Source organism: Pyxicephalus adspersus, chromosome 10 (genome assembly GCF_032062135.1).
Source record: "Pyxicephalus adspersus chromosome 10, UCB_Pads_2.0, whole genome shotgun sequence".
NCBI classification, from domain to species: Eukaryota; Metazoa; Chordata; class Amphibia; order Anura; family Pyxicephalidae; genus Pyxicephalus; species Pyxicephalus adspersus.
The window spans coordinates 26,517,888-26,542,897 of record NC_092867.1 but is presented as its reverse complement, the minus strand read 5'-3'; the positions used below and the strand labels follow the sequence as shown (position 1 = coordinate 26,542,897).

General features: G+C 36.8%; 1 protein-coding gene across 1 annotated transcript in view; it reads left to right on the top strand.

Annotated features, from left to right (window-relative positions):
* Positions 1-25,010, top strand: part of BICC1 (BicC family RNA binding protein 1) — a 100,214-nt gene that overhangs the window by 35,489 nt on the left and 39,715 nt on the right. The window contains exons 2-3 of the mRNA XM_072424893.1: positions 6,476-6,522; positions 22,550-22,619. Coding sequence (XP_072280994.1) covers positions 6,476-6,522; positions 22,550-22,619 — 117 coding nt within the window. The remainder of the gene's footprint in view (positions 1-6,475; positions 6,523-22,549; positions 22,620-25,010) is intronic.

Sequence of the window (25,010 nt, the reverse complement as noted above, 5' to 3'; positions counted from 1 at the left end):
AACAAAAGAACCCTCAAAAACCCACTGCTGAAATTTCAGAGCTTGATGTGCATTATAATGAGTGAAACCAGTATTTGATTCCCTATTAACCAGTCTGGAGACTGGCTAGGCCACTACAAGATCTTCATGTGCTTCTTCTTGTGCCCTTACTTTGTTGCCTTAGCCGTGTGTTTTGGGTAATTGTCATGCTGGAATTACCCATCCACGACCCATTTTCAGTACCCTGGCTGAGGGAAGCAGGTGCTTACCCAAGATTTGACCCCCTAGCAGAAAAACACCCCCAAAGCATAATGTGTCCACCTCCATGTTTGACAGTGGGGATGGTGTTCTTGGGTTCATAGGCAGCATTCCTTCTCCTCCAAACATGGCGAGTTAAGTTGATACCAAAGAGCTCAAATTTAGTTTCATCTGACCACAACACTTTCACCTGCCCTGAGATCATTGACAATTCCCCCTCCTGTAGTTCTGGGCTGCTTTGTCACTGTTCTCATGATCATTGCAACTCCACAAGGGGAGATGTTGCATGGATCCCCAGACCGAGGGAGACTGACAGTTATTTTGTGTTTCTTCCATTTGCGAATTATCACGCCAACTGTTGTCACCTTTTAACCAAGCTTGTTGGCGATATTCTTATAGCCCAGTCAAGCCTTGTTTAGGTCTACAAGCTTGTCCCTGACATCCTTAGACAGCTCGTTGGTCCTGGCCATGGTGGCTAGTTTGGAATCTGATTGATTGCTTCTGTGGACAGGTGTCTTTTATACAGGTACTATACCAAGCTTGGATTAGGAGCACTTCTTTACAGAGGGTGTTCCTAATCTTGGCTCCTTACTTGCATACAGTGAAGACACCTGGGAGCCTGAAATCTTGGTGGTTGATTGGGGATCAAATACTTATTTCACTCATTACAATGCATATCAAGCTCTGACTTTTGAGCACTGGGTTTTTGAGGGTTCTTTTGTTATTCTGTCTCTCACACCTACAATAAACCTACCATTACAAATATAGACTGGTCATTTCTTTGTCAAACATACAAAATGAGCAGGGCATTAAATACTTCTTTCCCTCACTGTATAAGGTCTTTATTTTGCATAATAATATTACTTTGATGTATAAGTTTGATAAACACCATTCAATGTGTTTCTTTAGGGAGAACTTTGGATTTTATTTGTGGTAAGAAAGAAAATTCCAATGGTGAATTTTTATATTTTTTTTATTTCTGCACCACAGCTGTAAACCTTCTTGCATACTTTCCTACAACATTAATTGCATATTTAGGTTTGTGAAAGAGCCCTAGGTGAAAGGGCAAGGTAGACTGCACAGTGTATAATATGACTGCTTCAGATGATAATCATGCTTGCACTTAAGATGATTGTATATTTATGCAGCAAACGACCTATGGTTGAATGGGCTACATTAAAATCCAGTGATCCTGGGTTTAAGGTTAAGTGGAGGCGAATAAGCTACGCTTTGATAGGCTGAATTAAAATGTATGTTGGGAGTAATGTGGTACATCATTTTGACTACAAGAATTTGGAATAGGGGTATGTTTATTAGTCCTGGCTTGGTTTCAGAATTGGTCCACCCCTCAAAACGTTTTAAGACCCACAGTATGTTTTGTATAAAGTAATTAGTGCTGAAATGGTGTTCAGCTGATATTATGAATTTCAGAGCCGCCGACTCAATGAACAGCTATAGACACTGGGAGAAATTGGAGACGGTGGTTTCTGGTTTTGCTTTAGCTTGTACCACCCAGTTGTAGGGTTTTGTTTTCATGATCCTGTGTTCAGAAGCAGTGAAATTGTTGGGTTTTGTCCGTATGTAACAGTAGAGAAAACTGCTTGCATTTTGTTTCTAGTTCTGATGCTTCACTATTATGCAGAACAGCAGTGTAGTCTCTAAAGCGATGTACTATAGAGATACAGAGTAGGTCACTATAGGGGGATACAGGCAGCTGAAGTTGTATGGAATTCTCAAATGTTGAGCTTTGCCAGTACCCAAACCACAACCTGAGGCTCCCTAATGGGCGTTAAGGCCATCCATCACATTGAAATTTTACCCATACCTTTTATAATGACATGCCCCCAGTGTCTCTCTTGGTGTGTTCCTCCTAATTTGACTACCTGTGGATTCTTTCCTGAAGCTTTCAATCCTAGGGTAGCTAGGCTGACTCTTAACTTGATCTATGCTGAAGCAGCGTTTTCTCTCAGCTGCAGAGGGGCAAACAGCATATTCCAGCACAATTACTGTACAATCACATGATTACCCCCACAGAAGAACATATTCCATTCCATGGCCCTTTATATAAGCTGCGACTATCTAACTTTGGTTTGTAGACTGTGCAGGTAACGCTTGGGCTAAGCAGAAAATGTCAACCAGGCTGGTGAATTGTAAATGTTTATTCTGCCATGATTCTCCATGTAGAGCTAGCTGTGTATACAAATAATCAGGAATGCCGCAGGAGAGCGGATAAGGCAGGATAGGGCCCTGAAAGGTTGGGCATTTCCAGGTTGCAGCAAGTTTGGAATTCCATCATAGCCAGGCTTTTCATAGTTTTACGTAATCATAAAGTCTTGCTTTCTAAAGAACTTCACTGCATCATAAACTGTTGCCATTTAAGGAAAAAAAAAATCAAACAAATTACTTTTGTTTTCTCCTTTCTTGCATCACTTGTTGATCAGCACTGCTGATCTTTTAGTTTTTACTGTCGATATACCTAAAAACCAAAATATGTCAGGGTTTCCTAATGATAAAGTCTAGTATAAGCCACGATGGAGACCTGTCAAAATCTGCATATACATTTAGCTTCTTTTGTATCGGAATGCTGGTTGATTTTTTTTTTTTTTTTTTTACACTGAAGACAACTCGTGATCACATTATTCATCATAAGGTCAGCTTAAGTTGTTAAAGTGGAAAGCCATGCAAGCTTTAACATTTTTAAAGAACACCTAAACAATCATAAGAAATAAGCTATGCTTTTCATCTCTATGTATCTCCTTAATAATCCTGCAATTGCTGTGTCCTTGTTTCCTGTTTTGGGAAAAGGAAAGATGCACTGAATATGCAGTGTGACCACTATCACAGAGGCATTGTGACCATTATTAGTCCTGTCCCTACTCTGATAAGAAGCCTAAGAAAGTTGTAGGTAGTCATGTGACCACAACTAATAGACTAAAAAAAATATTTTTGGTTCCTTTTTTAAGGAAATCAGTTGTTAATCAGACTTGCTCTCTACATTTAGGTTTGTGAATGTTTTTGATGCAGGACCTTTGTGACGAATGTTTATTGGTTGTAAGTAAAAAGTGGGACCGTATGCTTTCTAGCTTTCAGTTTGCAGAAAATAAAGTTTTCATTGTATGTATTTCTATAAAGTACACTCACATTTGTTTCTACTTGGAAAAGAAACATATATATTTAATGAAACCAAGGCATTAAGTATGACCTGGGTTTCAAAGAATGGTGCAGTGTATCAGCGTCTTTCAAATGTTATTCTGTCAAGAGGTGTCTTTCTGCATTAAGGTGCTGGGATCATAAAGGTGATATTGGATTGGAGTGCTTGACATTTGATACCAAGGCAGAGATCGCTTGGTGCTTGTTTTAGAGCTACCTGCCATATTTTTCCATATAAATTCAGTTTTGAAAAGTCCCGAAAATGACAATAATTGCAAAATAAAGCCTCCATAGTTTACTGAAGACTGAAGAAGTTCCAGACCACTGATCCGCTGGTTGGTTATCATGGCATGCAAGGAGCCTTCATGTAACGTTTGTGTCAGGTTACTGTACATTGGAAGGATCCATAGAAGTTAAGTCAATAGAAGTCTCAGTTAACTCAAAAACATTTCCCTCATTGCATTTAAATCGACTATAATCGAAGGCTCCACATCAAGCTAAATAGGTTAAAATATTTAAAAAATGTTAAATACTTCGCTTTCATTAATCACAGAGGTTGTAATAGATTGGTGATATGACCAATTTAAGTAACCCAGAAACTCCAGTCCACAATAAATGAGTAACCTTGACTGCTAATCATTAACACACTAAACTATGTGAACACCAAATGCACTCATCATTTAAAAATGCAACCTGATTAGGTTTTGTGTAAAATAACAGGCACTATCTGGCTATATATAGAAGCCCCAGGCTGATGGCAAGTTGGAATGTTATTACAGGATAGTTTCTGTAGACCTTTTGTATTCATTCCAGTTTTATTACCCATCCTCATCAGCCATATATCACTCATAGCAATTGCAGATGCATTACTATTCTGGATAAAAAATGTTAATTACTACTTAATCTTACAATATCCATACATGTGTAAAAGTCATCTACTAATAGTAGGGTAACTCATTACATTACCTAAATCTTAAGGGCAGATATCTTAATTGTAATTGAATGAATGACTCCTATGTCATTTGGTAGTTTGTGCAGGTCTGGCTTAAGTGTACATTTGGCTTTACAATTTAGAAGATAGAGAAGTTGTCTGATTTTCTATTTGAGTAAAATGGCATTGTTTATGGCATTGTTTATGGCATCATGGGAGTTCCTATTGAGCTTTTTAAACAATAACTAATTCTGGGACTATAACTCATCAAACTGAAATATCTGTTTGATTTTGCCTTAGTAATAGAATTGTGCAACATTTTAGAACCCTAAAACAAGTGCAAAATTGTGTTACAGTTCAACCTCCGTAGATGCTTTGGTGTTACTTAGAAGAAAGGAAAATGGGAACAGAAGTGGAGCTGATGGTAATATTGACCAAAGATATTTTGTCTCTTGGAAATAGAATAAAGGAATCCAGTTGCATTTAACTCAGTTTTCCTGAATTGCTTCTGTTGAACTGGCCTTATTATTGGTATTGATCACTGTAGGGTCTTAGCATTTCACTACATTTAATTTTTAATTGCATAACGGCTCAAATTCACAGTTGCAAAGTTCTTGAATTTTCTTTAGCAGTTGAGTCAGCAAGGCAAGTGGACTCTTGTTCATTCTTTTTATTAATTACATTTAGCTCTCATTTTTTTTTTAATATCTAAAACAATAAATAGAAAAGTCAAATTTTTATAGTCCATGTGATGAAGTACAATTTTTACACGTGTTTCCTATATAATTAATAAAGCCAACTTGGGCTTGTGGACATTAATGGTTAACACCTGTTTCAACCAGTGAATATTTTCATTGGAGTAGTCTTCAGTAATTCAATAGCTCTTGCAATGAACTGGGCTGAAAGCAGGTATGGCAGGCCACTGAGGGAACATTTGGATGCAAATTGTAAAAAAGCTAAAATAAGCGGTGTTCAAAAGTAGAAACTAGCACAAGGCCAAGGGCAAGTCTGCTTAAGGAAATACTATTAGTAATAGTGAAATAATGATTCCTCCCTTCCAATTATTTCTGCTGTTTCTCCAGTCATGTCAATAAGGATTTTCTCTCTTGATATTTTCCGACAGGGCTGCAGTGTATTTGCATCCGTGATTGCAGATCTGTGCACTCTATATTACATATTTATTTAAAATATATACTGTATGTTAGTGGATCCATATTACCCTCTCATCCTAAGTCACTCTCCCACGGCAACTGTGCTTGAGAGTGACTTAAGCACAGTTGCCGTTGCAACGCACAAGCACAGTTGCCGTGGGTGAGTGACTTAGGATGAGAGGGTAAGTCAAATTGGTTACAGTTCATTGAAAAGTGCTTTATGCCTGATCCCTGTTCACTGTGGCAAAATGATGATACCAAACCAAAGGAGAACATTGTCTGAGGAGATCTCAGAAATTATCGGACGAACATGTTAAAGACCAAGGCTAGAATACGTCTTTAAGCAGCTTGATTTTCCTTTACAAAATACCTGCAAATATTAGGATTTTGGGGGTAATGAAAATGTAGCCAACCTTCTTGCATGTGGCTGCACAAGGAAAATGCCAGAGTGGGAAATTTAACAAACTAGAAAAAAGACAAAAATCAAAATACAGCATTTAAAATGCAAGCTGAATTCCATGTCAAAGTCCTTCAGTGCCTGATCACAATATCAGTCTCTTTTTGAGTGACAGTGGGGTTAGTAGATGAAGACCCAGGAGGTCTGTACTGTTGAAATAAAAACAAAAAAAGTCACACTGGAATTTGCTGAAATGAATTCTTCTGGAAGAATGTTGCTTGAATGGCTTAGACAGAATTGGAGCTTTTCGGCAAGTCAAATCTGTTCTATGTCCACAGGTGAAGAAAGGAATACCATACCTACTGTGAAACATGGAGGCTTGATATGGGGCTGCTGCGCTACCTCTGACATGCAGTTTCTACAGTCTTTACAGGGAACAATGAGGGATTGTCAAGACATTTTTTTTTCACTAAGTTTGTAAATCACAATAGTAGATATGTCCAGATTATCTTTCTTTGTAAAGTGTTTTTAACCTAAATGTATTAAAAGTAAACGTGTGCAAATACAATATCCTTCCCATCACTAAATGAACATTTATTCTAATTACAGCTGCTGCTGAAGGCAAAGGCAAAAGTGGCGAAGATTTCTTTCAAAAGGTAGGTTCTTTTTCTTTTCTTTTTTTTACACAAAATGTATATATTAATAATCTATAATAAAAAATTTAGTGTTCCACTGGTTTATCCTTCATCCTTTTAAAATAGTCCTAAATTCAGGTCAAAGTTTTTCCAGGACTAAAAAATGTTGTTTTTCAGAAAATTAGTTGTAAAAGTATGCGTGTTCTGTGGGTATTTTATTTAAAACAAGACCAGTGCATATGAGATCCTGACCAATCCTTTTTAACCTCCTGGATTCTTTAGGTAAGTGTTATTAGGAGATACAGAGAAGGGTGTATAGACACAAGTCAACTGGCTGATCAGACGGTATACAGCATGAGACGGCAACTGTTCCTGTGTTGGGAAGCCCTATAACATAGTCTGTCTTTGGAGCTGCTTACACTTTTAATTTACTGCATGCTCATTTGACAAGAAAAGAATAAAACACAGACCTGCAGCATTTTTTCTGATTCTGCTCGGCACTGCCTACCATGGTTATGGGAGTTCCTTTTTAGATATAGGAGAAGAAGGGTACAGTCTTGGATTCAGCAATGAGATATTGCTGCTGGCATAGCTGTCTGTAGGAAAAAGAGCCACTGACAATCACTCATCATGTCAGGGGCAACATGTGATGTCCCAGGCAGTAAAAATGGCTGCAGGAACACTAGTAGTGCAGCATTCTGCTGTTCCTAGTATAGGGGAACACATACCAAAACTGCCAATGCTATGAAGTGATATGCTACCATGGTTAAAATCACCAGGGCACCAGCTGACACTGACTGATAGTACAGATCAGATAACTGGTTATCCAATTATAGGACAAAAAAACTGATACCAAACCAAGTGTTACAGTAAAACTTTAAAATTTAGCTTTCCATAAAACAAAAGTAGAGCTCTAACCACACTGACCTGTGGACCACTTAAATCTCTACTGAAAGAAAGGTTAATCCTCCTAATTGGCACACCGCAATAAATACTTTAGGTTCTCACTGTTTACCACTGATATAAAAAAACAAAACAAAAACCTTTTATCTATTCCGTTTTAATAAAAGCAGTGCTTGTATTAGATGTTCATATCTATCCCATGTAAGTGATAATAAAAAATATGGGCAGGTTAGAAACTCTGATCTATTTGTTCTGTCTATAAATGTAGTTTTGTTTCTGTATTGTATCAGACTTTAAGTAAATATCACCAAAGTTTTGAAAGTTTACATTGAAATCTATTCAGCTAGCCAGCAGAATAACTGCAAATGTATGACAGTCTGCTTTATTTCCAGTCTCCTGCCGAGCTGTTCAGAAACCAGCGCCTTTATTAACATGGGTGCCAGACATAGGATGTATTATTTTCATGTTTAAATCTGATAAAATTGGCTTCCTTAACTGTCCATACTAAACAGGCCAACTACCTGCAGTGTAGCTATTTATGGCTGTCTGTTCTACGACGAATGTTGTCCCCATTTAGTGCTTAACTAAACCTAAGTTCTCTATTTGCTGAAGACGTAAACCACTTACTAGTGTACGGGTGTTTTAAACCTAAAGTTATTTTAGGTATTTTGGTATCATGCCTCGCTGTATACAATCTTCTTAAGCAGAGTAGTATTTTGTAATTCTTTTGAAATTTTTCTTGTTTGGAAGTCATGCCAGTGTTAGCACTTTGCAGGTGGACAATACAACTGTACCGACCATTAGCCAACTGAAGGAGCCCACAACAAACCAACATCTCTGCTGCAAATTGCAGGTCACTTAGTGTTTTCAGGCTTTTACAGAATGGCACCATCTCCAGATAAGAAACTTTATACCTGGATTATAATTGGATACCATGAGGCATGATTCCAAATATATTGAAAAATAGATTTTGGCTTTACATACCCCTTAATATATTTGAATATTTTCAAGACCAATGATGACCAGAAGATGTCTAAATGTGAAGACTTGTCAATGTCTGACAGTTTGGGTCTGTGGATGATTGATTTTTTACACAAGTTACAACTGATACAACAAATTCCTAACAAAAGTTTTATTCTCGGTCATTTCCTTTTATCAGTAGTTTATGAGCAAACATTTTACTACAAAACTTTTTTTGGTACAAAGTAGTTTTACAACTTTAGGAAATCAAATAACCTTTATTGTATAAAGCTAATATTTTCTATCAGAGTCATAACAGAATCACTGATTGGCATGACTTGTACTAGGCCAGAATGAAAATGTAAATACACAACCCATTTGGGTCTAGATTCCTGTTAAAGAACTTTGACTCGACCTGCTTAAAAGAATACAGAATTTGGAAGCATTTAATGTTTTAAAGATATACATGTAGCTTGGGTCTGACTTGTCTCAAGTTTTTGTATTCGTCATTACTATAGTAACCTATACAAAACAAAAAATGTATGAAGGTATATTACACACTTCATCACTGTGTGAAGAAATGCAGACCTTTTTATGCACCTTCTGTATTATTCCATGCTAATCTTTCATACTTCTGCTTATGTAACTTTTTTTTGTTCCTTTGTCCGTGTTAGATATGGGAGTTGATGAAATACGCACTGCTCCACTACATAAACACTTGAGAGCAGATCAGTGATTCATTAGAATAAACTTCAAACATAGAACCATGTTGAACAAGCTGTTGGTTGAATGGTAACTGGGACAGCTCTCTTCCCTCTACAGAAACAATAAATATTATGTAAGCTCTCTCCATGCATTTATAGAAGTAGATTTCTTCCTCCCTTTGATCCTCCCCTACAATTTCCATAATTTTATTTGCATTTTCAAGCCTTAAGTTTTGGATACGCTGTACACCATTACAAGTTGTCCCTAACTGGCACTAAAGTGCCACCTTGTGTTTTGTGACTGGTGGATCTGGAAGTGTAGACAGCTGAAGTGATAATCTTATAACTACTATTATTAAACAGGATTTATATATCGCCAACATATTACGCAGTGCTGTATGCCAATCCTAATGGGTTATTGTGTGGCTCTGCTCCACACTTGATGTCAAATTTTATTTGGTAATATTGGCACTCATGAAAAAAGAATCTCAAGAGGCAGGTTGAAGAAAGAGAAAGTTAAGATTTGCATATACCTTCAGCTGCTTCTTGACCTGTTTTGGCTTATAACGTTTGAGTAGTAGATGACAGCGTGAGTGTCCTGCTGGGCATAAACTGTGCTAATTTCATTTTGTTATTGCTTTGTAATTAGTCTTGATTTGTGTAGTGTAGTGCAAAATATGAAAACCTGAAATTAGAAAAAAAATGCATGTTACAGTTATATTAAGGGTGTGGTATACTATTAAGCTTCTGAACCTCTGGTTAGGTTTAAAGCTTTACTTCAGCTATTGATAAGCCATAACTTATTGCCAATCTATATTCATTAGTAGTAGAAAGCAGTTTTAGTACCGAATTTGACCTGGTATCTGTCCTTAGAATGAAACTTGGCCTGACATAGTAATGCTGCAAACATAGGCAGTCACATATGCTGCAGTGCTCATGCTAAAAGGAAAGCGAGAAAAATAGATGCATTTACCAATCTACCATTTTTCCTTGCAGATTCTAGGAGGATTTAGACCTATCCATGGGTTGAAGGGTAAAAGTAACTAATCCTTTTAGTTGCAGAATAGGCCCCATGAGTCTGTTTCCTATATACACCCTTTTCTCTTCTCTTCTCTATTCTGAATAATACTCCAGACACTGACTACCACACATTTATATAGACCTATGCTTTTCTCCTCTGAGTTGCCAGATGAAAATAGCATGTTACACTGTGGTAATCTGTGCGCTTCACATTTAACTTGTTGTTGTCGAAAAGGAAAATGGCAAGCTATGAAAAATACCTGTATGCAGTAGGCTAAAATTTGTTTTTTTTTAGGTGTAAGAAAGGTGCATTAGTTGAAAGTGTCTGTTTTTTAAATTGATTAATCCTCTTTCCTACATTGTATTTCAGTTTCTTGATGCTTCAGCCATCTGGTTTAGAAAGTGTTCATGAGACACTTGAAAATCATAAGCAATTTTGCACGCACTTGTATCTTAAATGGTTCCATATGGTGAAGTGACAAAACTTTCAGCAGTGGGCATTAAAGTTTATGCTTTTGTTCATGGTTAAGTGAATTCAGTATACAGAACTCTGTGTTTATTTTTAGGATGCCAGATAAGTAAATAGTGGTTAACAGTTTAGGAAAAATAATGTAATTGGTCCAAAGTAAATCTGTGTACCGTGCTAATGGAAAGTATAATAATAGTTTTAACTAGTAGTTCATGAAAAACATATGCTACTCTGTTTATCTCTTGGAGTAAAGTAATTGTGCAGCAGGGTACCTGTTTTGTGTCTACATAGGAATTTATATCAGCTTAAAGCTGCTTGGCAATACGGAATATCTTCCAAATATGAAAATTGCTAGTAATGGCTTCAGTCAAAGTTATTGCATATATCTGTTGTGTTAGCACAGCACATCACATCTTACTGGCACTTAGAACATATTCGGCCTATTGGTATGTTTAGCCCCAATGAATACAGGCATGGCACGTCACAACTACCCCATAGGGTGGTTGGTTTTTTCAGTGAAGAATTGTGCAGGCTATGCTTTTTAACCTTCAGTCACTAACCGAAGCAAGGGGCTGATAGGAACACTGATTACCTCAACAGGCTTTAACATTTACGTGATTGTCATCATCTTACTGAAATAATGTCTCTTGACTTTTTTGTGCATTGGCAATGGTGGGTTGGATTGTCCCATCCCTGCGTAAGCTTTTAAAATAAGTCTATTTTTTTGGATAGCATTTTAAAAGTATTTGTCAAGAACCCCTATGTTTAACGTAGCCCAAATCACTTTCAATAGGAAGAGTTGTTGCAGTGTTTAGGTCAATACCTAGCCAGTGGTTTTCAATTGTTTCCACTTCTGACACTTTACCTAACAAGCTCATCATTGTGTCTGCTTCTCTTTCTTGCCTAATGCATTTAGAAGCATTGTGTTGTAAGATTAGTAGAAAAGTTTTCTATTACTCAGCTGTATATGCAGTGTAGAAAAGAGGGTCCCTTGGAAAACAATTAGGGGGGGGAAAATGGAATTTTGCCATCTTGGTAGCTTTCAATATTTTAGGCCTTGTAAGAAAATGCATCGTTGGTATGTTGTTTGTGTGTGTAAATATAAAATATATAGTGTTTAGGACCAAAACATGTATTTAATGTTTAGGCCAATGTTTCTCAACCAGGGTTTTGTGGAACCCTGTGGTTCCTTTAGAGGTTTCTAGGGGTTCCTTGAGCAATGACCAATTTGTGAATCTCGGGACAATTTAACCGGCACACATAGTCTTTTTGGCTATCTGTAAGGGTGATATTCTTCCCATTGGCCAGCAATGTAAGAGGTAACTTTCCTACTGACCCCATACTAATATTCTGTGAGCTGTGAATTTAATAATTACAGTAGGGGTTCCCTGAAGGGGTTCCTCCATGTTAAAAAGTTGAGAAACACTGCTTTAGTGATACATCAGTATCCCTCTCCCATTTACATTGTAATTGAGCTGTGTTGATGGTTGAATCATAAGAGCAGAAAACCCCAGTCTATAAAGAAGCCTTCCAGGATATAGTTCCCTTCAGATTAGTCATTAAAAAGCCATGTATTGGCACTTGCTCACTTAGGTCATGTTACCTGATTCAGTCTGAATGCTGAATGTTACCCATTATTGAGCCATCCAGTTAGCTGAAAGTTTCTCATTTCAACTGCAGTGTTGAATTTCATCGACCGTTAAGGCCTCATTGACGTTTTCTTTCTCTGGGCTAAACCATATTATGTTTAATGTTAGATTGCATATTTTGGAATATATTAGTATAATTCCATTGCAAGAATTGATGATTTTGGAATGTGACAGATTTTCCATGTTCTGTTTATTCATCTTTGTAATCCAAGTAAAGGAAAAATATTCGGTTTGCAGATGTTGAGAGAACATTATAAACTGCCCATAGACTCCCCTGGGCTAAAATGTACACACATAACCTGTAATTCATGGATAACCATAATCACGCCAGCTGTTTAGGAAGTACAGGTTCTAGTTTAACTTAGCTACAGAAGCTGGTTGCTTATTCCTGAGTCCTAATATACATGCATGCCACAAGTAAACATATACAGTATATTCTCCCTGGCCACTTGATTAGGTACCTTACTAGTACCATGGTGTAACCCCTTTTTTCTTTAAGAACTGTTGTGATTCTTTATGGCATAGAATCACCCAGGTGCTAGAAACCTTTCCCAGGGAATTTGGTCCATACTGACATGATGGCATCATGTACTTCTGCAAATCAGTTGCAGATCATCCATGATGAGAATCTCTTGTTATACCCCATATCAAAGGTACTCCCAGTGGACGGGATCTGGCAACTGTGGAAGCCATTTGAGCAATGTGAATGATTTTGTCATGTCCAAAAACCAGCCTGAGATGGTGCATTTTCCTGCTGGACTGTAGGTAGGCTGTGCCATTTAAATGATGCTCAGTTGGTACTAAGAGACCCAAGAAAATGACTTCCATGCCATTACTCTACCACCTCCAGCCTGATCCATTGATACAAGGCAGGGTGCATCTATGTGTCATATTGCTGATGCCAAATTGTGATTCTGTTTTTCCTAAAGCGGAAGTAAACCCAAAACTAACCCAAAACAATAAATCACACTTACCTTCAATCTCGCAGGGCAGACTATCCATTGGGAGGTTTCCCGGTATCTGTCTTCGACCCGGCGCCGGCATCTTCTCCTCTCTTCTTCTACGTTCTTCTTCCTATGTCACCCGATCTCGCACTGTGCAGCTGCGGGATCGGGTGACGTAGATTGGGAAAAAACCTATTGACCTCACTGCGCATGTGTGTCTGCACCCTTTTTTTATATTTTATTTTTTTCAAAAAAGGTGTTGCACTAAAAAAAAAACAAAAAAAAAAAAACAAAATGTTTTAGTTTTCGTAAAACGGTAGAGAACCCTTTTCTTTAAAGTGAAAATTCTGAGTTTAGGTGCGATTTATTGTGACAGCAAAGTTTGGGACTCCTCAAACCAGGCAATGTTTTTCCAGTCTTCCAAGGTTCAACATGTTGTGCATTCAGATATGCTCTTCTGCATAACTTGGTTGTAACGAGTGGTGATTTGAGATACTGTTGTCTATCAACCAGTCTGGAGATTCTCCTTTTTGGAATCATCGAGGTATTTTCACCCAGAGGGCTGTCACTCACTCAATTTGATTGAGTGATTTACCATTCTATGTTAACCCTAGAGATTGTTGTGCAAGAAAATCCAAGCGAAACAGCAGTTTCTTAAATACTCAGACCAGCCTGTCTTGATCCAGAAACCATGCCACATTTAAAGTCACTTTTTTTGCCATTCTGATGCTCTGTTTGAAGTTTAGCAGGTGGCCTAACAATGTTGCATGCAGTTTACAAGATTCTTGTACTTGAGTCAGTAAATGTATGAACAAGATGTAATTCTAATAAATGGTATCATTCACTGCTTGTGTAAATGAACACTAGATCTTCTCTAAGGTACGGGCAAGGCGAACATCTTTTCATTTTCATTTCTTAATTACCAGACTATTAATAAGTTCCTGCCCATTGTGCTGATCTTTTCTGTCTTGAAAATAAGTGCAGCTGAAGAATCTTCCGCAACTAACACACTTCTGATGTATTGAATGGTTGGTCCTATTTGCCAAGCCCTATGGCAGACAGAACCACAGAGCAGATTGGGCGACTGGGCATCTGACCCGCCTGGAAATCTTGGCTGCTTAGATTCTTCATTTTTTTAAATATAAAATTTTCATGTATTCATTCCTCCCTTCTCCAATGTAATTTCATGTTTTTGTAAATATGATTCATATATTGTATTTAGGCCAGCACAATAGTGTAAACTTTCTTTACATTAGGTTAATGTAGAATATAATTATACCATGTATAGCAGTTAATTATTCATTGAGCCCCTGTATATATAATGATCTGGCCTTGCTTAAGATCTTGAGATTTTTGACCAGAAATATTTTTAAACTGACAGTCTAATGTAGAATGTTAGTCTCTAGCACTTTTAAGCCCATGGGAACTGTAGCAGGTCTGTCTGCTATGCAATGTGACACCCACTTTATTTCCTGCCTAGACTATAAAGATTCAGATCTGTGTCATAAAAGGATGATAATCAGTCCATATGGTTACCACCCAATCTCCAGGAGTTTTTAATCGAATTCTCTTTAGAAGTAGTATTGGTTACATGAATATATTTGCTGTGAATGACTCACTTTGGCTCCTATGAGAACTCCATGACACAGGAAACTTTTGTAGTACACCAGCTGAAACTTTTAAAACCGAATCTAAAGTTGGCTATTCTTTTGAAAGTTTTTTTCTTCCTCTATTATCTTTTTCTGAGATGAATTTTGGACATTTTATGTCAGTTTAAATTGGCAGATATTTGATTTGCATAATTAGGATAAAAATATAGTCTATATTTAGTAGGCGCATATTTTGTTACTGCATTTAATGTATGAATTGACATTCCCATACCCCAGTGGAATACAGGTGTGCATAGTGTAGATCCTGATAATTGATATAAATAAACTGATAGGGGACACTACTGGTGGAGTATGTGGAGGGTAGGTAAGAAGGGAGACAGTTGGTGGAGGGGGGGGGGGGGGTGTTGGGTCAGGTAGAAATTGAAGCGACAAGGTGGTAGAAATGATTGCTCTCCATAGTTTTTGCCACACTTGCTATTTAATGACTCACCCATGTGTCTCGTGGCTACTGTCCCTTTATTTTATTGCAAACAAACCTAACTATCTCTCATTTTACTATATCAACAAAAATTGAAAACTGAACTATAGGAAACTTTCTGGCAGTTATAGATAATCTGCAATTTTGTCCACTCCTTACATTTCCCCCTTAGCTTCTTTCTACATATTCCAGTTTTGTGCTGGCCAAGTAACGCTCCTTAGTAACATATACCAGTTTCCACTAGTTATTTTTCCCTGTATATTTTCTTTGTAATTTGGGGAAAGGTAGTTAAATAACTTTAAACATTTTAGCCTTGGGTATAGGGATATAATGATGACTTCCTTTGATTCTGGCAAAAGAATTTGCTTACCTGACAAAATGAAATAGAAATAAAGTAGCATAAATAGAGCATTTATGAAAGTACACCAGTATGTATCAAATATTCCTGTTGGAAAGTAAACCCTGGTAAAACTTATCAGGCAGAGCCCAGAGGTCTGTTTTGTACTCTCGTGGGGAAGGGAAAGAGCTGTGAAATACCAAGAGATAATTTCAGATGTTGACTTTGTTACGGAGTAGCTCTGGGCTAAGTGAGCTAAGCCTGATTCTGTGGAACTTGCTGCTTTAACAGTAGAGGAAATAAAGTTGTTCTTGATCTTGCAATTACTTTGTCAGCTAGTATATGATCATATGCAGGCTTCATTCATTAAAAAAAAAATCCTACGTGCACAAAGCATGGCAGATGCAATTGCAGCCTAAAGATGGCAGTGTGTCTCTGCTGTAGGTGCATGCAGTATTTCACCACTGGGGACCACAAAGGTGTGAAGGAGAAAAATAGATGTTAATATACAAGGAAAGCTTTAATATCCCTTCTGAAAACATTATTATTTCCTTACCAGTACCCAAATGTAATCTGTAAGGACCATGTCACATTGGAGATGCTGCCCTTAGTGATACATAGCCAACAGCGGAGTCCTGATTGAGATTCCCCATTGTCACCGAATCTCATTCACCAGCAATAGGGCAGCAATGAGAATGACATGGAGTAGCAAGAGAGTGATGCCATAGAGACTGGTATAGGATGTCAATGTGAATGGCACTACGCATGCTTGCACATAACTGCATATGCTTTGGAACTTTCTGAGCTGCCCAGACACTACATGTCATCCATTCCTTATGCTCAGGGTTTAGCACTGGACTGGTCATGCTAATTTCAAACATAACGTGACGGGCTAACCCCTTTTCAGGGTGACATAATGGCATCCTGTATAGGTAAGAGAGGGGCAGTTTGGTAGCTATTCAGGTAAGCAGAATCTCGTTCTTTTATACTACTGACATGGGTACATACACTTTGGGTACAGCAAGACACACCTATGGAATAGCAATTGTGGACTTAATTTAGGCATCTCATCCTTTTTTTTTTCATCTTTATTAGATGGTAGCTCACCTGAAACAAACATGTTTTTTATCAGATTGAGACAACACCAGACAACTGGGAATGTAAGAAAATTACCCTAATCAGCATTATCAACTCAAGTGCAACTACATTTAGCAAGCTTCATCTTGTGTCTTGTTGTGTTTGCTGTGTCCGATGTTGTGTGCAGGAGATACTTGAACTGGTGAACATACAAGGCATGTGCTTTTGCAGACACTGGTTCTTAAAAGATGTTAGTACTGGCAAATATTGGGAATAGGCTAAAAGGGCAGCCAGGTGCAGATTATGGTTGCCAGAATGAAAACTGTCAATTTCATGTCCATTGGGTGTTCAAAACACATTTTTAGGTTTGCAGTTTACTTTTTTTTAGGTTTTGGGTATAGTTATTAAACCACAAAAATAAGACAAAGTGTATGCCAATCATCATATTTTTCTTGGTTTTACTTAGAGCGCTGTTTACAAGAGAAGCTGAAGTGGTATAAGTCACTGCTAGAATAGCTAACAACGCAGCTGACTTTCTCAATGCTGCAGCTGGCAGACATACATACGTACCCATTGCATAATTTTTCTAAACACTTGAAACTCACAGATTTGGCTTGCATGTAGCTGGGGATAATTATTTCCCTTTGATGAGACCATGTTTTAGTGAACAGGGCATAATGCCCTTTCTTAAACATGTAACAGATTAACCCAATTTAATTTGACTTTATTACATTCTGTGGAAAAAATTAGGTTCTCCTTCCCCAAACAAAGCCCTATTTTTCACTGTAGCCGTTACAAATGTTATTATTTGTTATTCAATCTATTTTGTTTCCATCATGCATATCTTAAAGTTTTATAAACACGATCTCTACCATCTCATTTGGTACTTCTAAGGAGCTATTGAAAATACATTTCCTTTTCCTTTTTTATTCATGCAACAGCTCAAACAAACCTTTCTTGGTTTGTGTGGAGTTTTTTTTTAATCGCCTTCCTTTTGTTAAAATGCTTTTTGCTCTGTAATTTTTTACTGGGCAAAACTTTAATACTAAAACAATCTGTGTTTATATATATATTTATTTAATTGGAACTTAATAGTCTAAACTGGCAAAATAAATGCATGAAATTCTTCTGGAGATAACAAATTACATTTGTAGCGTGTTTGTAGCATAACAAGGCATGTTCAATCAGAAACACATTGGCATGTTGGCAAGTTTTTGGACATGAAGATCCCCTTCCAGGAATGCCAATTGTTGCTAAGCAAAGATAAATGCTCTGGACAATTAGTTTTCTGGAATAGAAATTGGTTTCTTGCCCAAAGTCTTAGTGGTCAAACATCTGGAGAGCAGCACTGGTGGTGTTCTGTCTGAGGCGCAGTACATTTCTCTTTAATAAATTCTTTGTTTATACACTGAAGACATTTCCAGTTTGAGCCCAACAAAAGGCTTTCTTTCTCAGTGTTTTCTCCTGATAGCTCCAGGCCTGTGGAACCGGAAGCAATTATTGAGCAAAAGTCAGAGGTGATGAAAATGCACCAACTCCGGCTTCACAGCCTATGGGTTTTAGTGGTCATCTGTTTGGACATAAAAGAAGTGATGAGGGCTATGATTGTTAACCGTTGGTGAAACAACTGCTCCTGCTGCCCTTTTCTTCCTGCACTTGTAATGCTACAATCCCTGGTGCCCAATACTAAAACAAATGCAATACTAAAACAAAAAGCTGAGGTTTAAGATGCAGATCTGCAGGGAGGAAGAGGAGATAAATGATCAAGGTGCAGAGCAATCCAATCCCCCAACCAGCGTTTGGGGAAACTGTCCCTATTTTTGTGTACAGGATTGTGAAAAGTATAAATAACTATCGCCTAACCTAGTTAAAGGGCTGAAACACAGTTAAAGATAAATATTTTTTTCTCTTTTCAGCAGGGTTTTTTAAAACATTCTAAGTTTAATATTGATCTGTTTATTGATTTGCTCATTATTTCAAAAGATCATTTGGTTTTTATCATCTATCCATTTTATACTTGTGCCTGCTTTTCTTTTACATTTTGCAAAATACACACAATTTACAAATGAGTGAATGTGTTGTTTGTGTGTATGAGGTGTGTATGGATACTCATTCAATGTTTTGTTTTGTTTTTTGTCTACACATAAGGAAATATGGTTTAAAACAAAAAAGTGTTGAATTTTTTGTTTTAATGACAGCTTTGCATACTTCTGGCAGTCTCTCAAATAACCTCATGAATCTGACTAATAGATGTTACTTTCTGGTATTTCTTGCCTTTTTGGCTTTGAGACCATATGTTGTTTCACCTTTCCAGTAATAGTTGATTGGTTTCAAGAGGTCACATTTATTTTTTTTATGTTTTTTACACTTTTTTATATTTTTTTTTTAAATTTAAGGTCAGCCTACTGATTCTTTGTGGTCATTTGTTACCATGGATGTTCTGTAAATAAATCTCTAAATAATCAATTGGTATTTTATGAAGTCTTTGTTGCTGTAGTCCTTTAGCTATGATCTGCTTCCATCTGTTCTGTTTAAATTAGTAAAATCGTGATTGCTTCTTTCTGTGGCTTTAAGTCTGTACTTTTTGCATATGTTTTCAATTACAAGCCAATGTGTTGGTTCAACAAACATGATTGTGATAGGGGATGACTCATTTTGGCTCATGTTACGGTGCTGTCTTTGCTGGCTTTTCAGTGACAATGACATCTGAAACTGCAATTTGTCTTCCTTGGTCTACAGTCTTTAAAGAAGTTTGTTTTACTAAAACTATGCTAAAATATCTAGCAGTTGTAAATCTTGCAAGAGTGATTGAGAGGTTTGTTGTCTTATGTTGAGTTTAGAGAATTAATTGCTTAGCAAAATTATCAACCAGGTTCTGAGTGTCTCCATATGAAACACTTTGGATAACATTAAGATAAATCCAGTTTACAAAGATTTTGTCTTCCCACATTTAAAGATGCCATTAAAGTTGCTGATGAAAGGGATTAAATACTCTGTGCTGCCAGCAGGAGAGTCGGACCTTGGCTCTCTAACAAAAGTCGGACCCCTTTCTCCATTGGTTCAAACAGTGTATCTCTTGAACACATCTCTAATCAACAGCACTCTCGCTCCCTAAGCAATTATTTGAAGCACTGTTCAGGGTAGAATGTCAGACCATTGGAAAGCTAGGTCATAGTATGATTCCCCAATTTTCAAGACTAGGGTGTACCCTTGTTGCAATACCTAATAGTTTATTCTGGCTGCTTTGCCATTTTGAATGAGGGTTCTGCTGGGCATTGAAAATGTGGTTGTGTTGGCTTCAGTTTACAAAGTTATGTACAGCTCTACCAGTGTTCCTAAGTATCTAAGCTGTTCATCCTTGGCCATATACAGCTTTTACTTCTGTGAAATAAATTGGGGTTTCTCACTTTGTATTAGGATTTATTTCTAAGCTTTGGTTTGGCAGGGAACTCTGCTTTGAGCTGGGATCACATTGAGGAAATTTATATAAATTGTGCAATTCTACAACCCTTGTGACTTTGCTGTAAATGGCCATGTAGCAGAGGCTGGGCATCTTTTTTTTTTTTTTTTAATCTTTGTCCACATAAGAGAGTGGCATCACGCATTTATTAGACGTGGCCTTGCAGTATTCTAGACATTTAAGGTTTTTCTGTACTTGTGGCGTTCGTGATTAGAATTTACCTCTGTGTAAACCAGCCAGCTGCACATGTTTGCCTAAAACTGCACTCCCATTAAAACTGGAGGTTACAAATAGAGGGGGCACATCCGATCTCCAATTATGTGCATCTTGCTTCATTTTGTTAGTGATCTGCTAATCTTTTGTAATTGGATTCAGAGCTCATATGAAAATTGAATGTGGATTGTGGTGTGGCATTTAGAGAAGAAATTAAATAGTGTTGCCTTTAGGAAGATACCTATTTCTCTCTTACAGGTCCTGGAGAGGTGCTCTTTTGAATGTGGGTGCAAGTAATTACACATCATTGAGATGCAGAATAAATTTTCTGATATAAAGGAGAGCTATTGCTTTTACTGGATAACATTTTTAGCTCACGAATTGATTTCACTTGCCTGATTTATGTTAGAGAAATGACAATACATTTTTATTTTTTTATAATGTTAGTATTATCAAAGCTGAAGCAGTTTATGGTTTTGTTACAAATGCATACACTAAATGTGAATTCACACGGGTGCTGGTACTCTTAAGTGGCACTCAAGCAGTTTAGGGTGGGGGACATCTCATTCATTTTAAATGGGCCCACAATGCCTATAAACATAGTAAACTATTCACCTGACTGTTCAACACATCACATAGATGTGAATACGCATGTATTGTGAAGCAGTGTATTCACCAAAATGGCATAAACTGTTCCTTTCAAGTTTATCCTCCCTGGGCCACTACAGTAAAAGATTAAGCAGGGCATATATATATATATATATATATATATATATATATATATATATATATATATATATAAAATATAAATGGACCCTAAAACTAGTCCAGGTAGAAGCAGATTGACTCTCAGTTGTATTTATGGGCAGCACGGTGGCTCAGTGGTTAGCGCCGCTAGGTCCCAGGTTCGAATCTTGGCCAGGACACTATCTGCATGGAGATTCTTCGGGTGCTCCAGTTTCCTCCCACATTTCAATGTGGTTTGGTTGATTGGCTTCACCCCAAAAAAATGACCGTAGACTACTAAAGAGATGACTATGGTAGGGATAGTAGGATAGAAGATTGTGAGAACTTTTTGAGGGATATATATATATATATATATATATATATATATTTCATAATAATTTATGCACTCCTTAGATTTGCTGATATCCTGTTTCTTCCCATTCTCCATGTTAATGGTAATGGACTTGGGTAATTGCTCAGTTTTTTACTGGGATATCAAAGCTTCCAGCTTTTCATTTGTGGGTTTTGTCAATTTTTATTTTAATGTGATATCTTTGCTGTCTTTGTAATCAAAAAAAAAAGACAAGTAGATGAAGTCATCCTAAATCTTATCATTCACGCACATTTCATAGCTTAAATTTTTAATAAAACCTCTATTTTTTTATTCTTACCAACTACTTTATTATATTACATAATATTACCTGTTATTCTTTCGCAATGATACACACACTCTGTTTGATGTCTTGCACAATACATTCATATTTACTATCAGTCTATAGGAGTAGGCTGATAGTCCTATAGTGTTGAGTTAAAGGAATGCCGGAGTGTCATTAATGGTTTTCACTGAGCAGGTAAAGATTTTTAAAATGTATGCTGTGAACCACGTTATCAAAATACATGAGTTTTTTTTTTATCAAATATAAATTGCTTGGCACATCCAAGCTTCACTGATGAATGTGGAGAGATGTCTTGAGTGTGTTATCAGTGGTTGCTCTTAGTACCATTCGCTTGACAGGTTCTCAGTACCACATTTACATTTCCCAAGCTTAAAAAATGTGGTCTTATTTAGAAGCATCATTTTGAGTATGTATTGAGTAGTTGAGACTGTATGAAGAAATTATATATATATCACATGTGTATTTTAGCTACATTCACGCACCAAATGTGTTATTAATGCATTATCCTATAGGCTTAAAATCCATCACTTTAACCCAAAATTCTGTGGATACTTGAATGAGGATTTATAATGGTCACAGATTGATTCCACATGGTAGGAAATGTTTTATTTTTATGTGCTAAAATGGTCAGCTTTCTGATATTTACTGGGGGAAACCAAAATTGGTATCTGATCAAAGCTGTCTGTTTAATCAGATGGTTTATTAAGGCGGTTTCATGTCCAGACTCTGAACTTTAGCTGTAATGGTGAGAATTCAGTCTTAATCCAAAAGGGAACTATTAAATTACTAAAGATGCATTGGTTTTGCTTTTCTTCCTGCAGATTATGGAAGAAACAAATACACAGATTGCTTGGCCCTCCAAACTGAAGATTGGAGCAAAGTCAAAGAAAGGTAATTCTTATTTCCTTATTTTTTTTTTTTTTTTTAAAAGCTACGTGAACCTTAGTAGTATAAATAAAATTCCAGCTGAACCAATACGTTGTAAAAACATTTAAAATTGCTTCTATGATTAAAGTGCCACCTTCTAGGACTACCTAAATTTACTCTTAGCTGAACCCCGTACTGATCTAATATACAAATGGACTTTTATTTGTGAAGTTGGTGCACTTTACCTGCACATCTGTGCCTTCTTCCAGGGAGACTTTTTATCATAGGTAATGTGACTCGTTGCACAATTTAAGTGGTGGGCTCAAGCAAGTAGATATAAACCCTGAACTTACATCCATAGTAGGTGTTTTGCATAAGGACCTTGTGGTGGCAAGATCACCAGGTATTTTTTCAAGGAAAGTACCAAATAAAAATGGTGGTAAATTGGTAAAGCTTGTTATTTAGCCAAATGTTAAAGCCTATTGGCTGAATAGAGCAACCTAGGATTCAGGACCTTGGATACTCTTTAGTCCCCAACTTATGTCTCAACATTTAAGCATGGTTTAAAAAGTCCAGGAGTGTGAGCTAAAAAAAGTAAAATATCTTTAACTTAAAATGCCAGATGGTAGAAAGTAACTTAATATGCTTTTATATTCTATGTCTTTGAGGCTTAGTTGTGATTCTTGTTTTGCATGTGCAACATTTAGAAAACCATTTCAACATTCACTTGTTCATATATGTATAAAAATTGGCCCACTTCTTCAAGAGTTTGTATAAAAACTTGACAAAAGCATTACCACTACAATGTATGTCAAAGCACACCTGTCATGAGTAGAAGCTTTCATTGCTAACATCCTTATGAAAAAGCTTGTTGCTGGGCTACATCTGACATTTATAATTCTAAATCAATAGAACAAGATTGCAAATTAATGTATCAGGAGAAGTTAGGATTCCTGAGCCTATTTATAGCCAGGAAAATATAACTTTCAGGAGAGGTCACTAATGCAACCAACATATTTTCTTTGGAAGACCTTAGCATTAATGTGCATTTCGGATTTGTAAGCTTGCTATTGCTTACATGTTGACCACCTCTCCTCTCCCCCTTCTCCAAGCTCACGGTTATCAATGCTTACATTGTTGTGCTCATTATGTGTATGGGCAACCTTTATATTCCCAGTTCAGGACATATGCCATCTTTCTCTTAAGATTCCTGACTGAAATATTAGATCATGAATTATCTATTTCTGGTGGTGTTTCATGTTTGTAGGTGGGGTTCATTTGAAATATGACTCATGCCATTACTTATGTGTATTGCTTTAACAGTGTCAGAACATGAAATAAGGATTTTGAGTTCATGTGTAATGTGTATCACAATGTTACCAAGCAAAGGCTTGCAATGTTTTTCATCATTAAAAGCTGTATTTAGTGTTTACCTTGTAAGTAACTTGAATGGTGCATGTAGCACTTTGAATATTTTGGTTGTTTGCATTGTTCTTTATCATAGTTCCCAAATTTCTCTGATTTGGAGGGGACTCACTTTTGTCCATTTTTGTCTTCTGAGTTCCCCCTCGTTTTTGGCTAGATCTGTAAATCCTTATAAAAAATACAATTTTTAAATGTGTTTTTGCCATAAAAGTTTACTCCAACATCTTTAGTTGGTTTGACCAATCTTTTTTTGGATATTCATTTATTATGGGTAACAAAATTGGGGCACTTCAGAGGCGTGTCATTTGCCTACATACCTTTTGACTAAAAAGTGTCTTTCTTCCCTATTTCCAAAAGTTGAGGTAGGTTTCATTGCAACAATAAACTTCTATTTCCAGTTGCAACTAAGTTATGTTACTTGGTTTTTTAAAAATATATATATATATATACATCTACAGTATACTATAAAGAATAATAAAGTATTTTCCTTTTGGGATGTAGAATTATTGATTCCTTAATGCTTTCCAATCCTTCAGATGATGAAAGGTTTCACTAAGCATGTTGGTAGTTAATACCCATAGTCATTAGGATTGTTTAGCTTCCATTCACGTAATTCACAAATTAAATTTAGATACCCATTTTAACTTAAATTAAGGCAGCAGCTTTACTCAATTTAAATTACTTTATGGAAGGACTTCTTAAGCAAGCAGCATAAAACATATTTTTAATCTAACAATCCAGTTTTGTGGTTTTAAAGAAATTCTGCAAAGCTTAAAAAGGGGAAAAATGTGAGCAAGCAGGTTCATTATTGCAGAAGAATAATACAAATTATACAAAAAACATATCTGCCAGTTTGCAATCGTTTCTTAAATGTACACCAAAGTGCGTATGGTATGCCAGGCATCCCAACATACCCCTGGCTGCCAGGAATTAACTTAACTTGTACATGTGTAGCAGGGATAAGTCATTCTGTGTTGACCAATCTGAAGA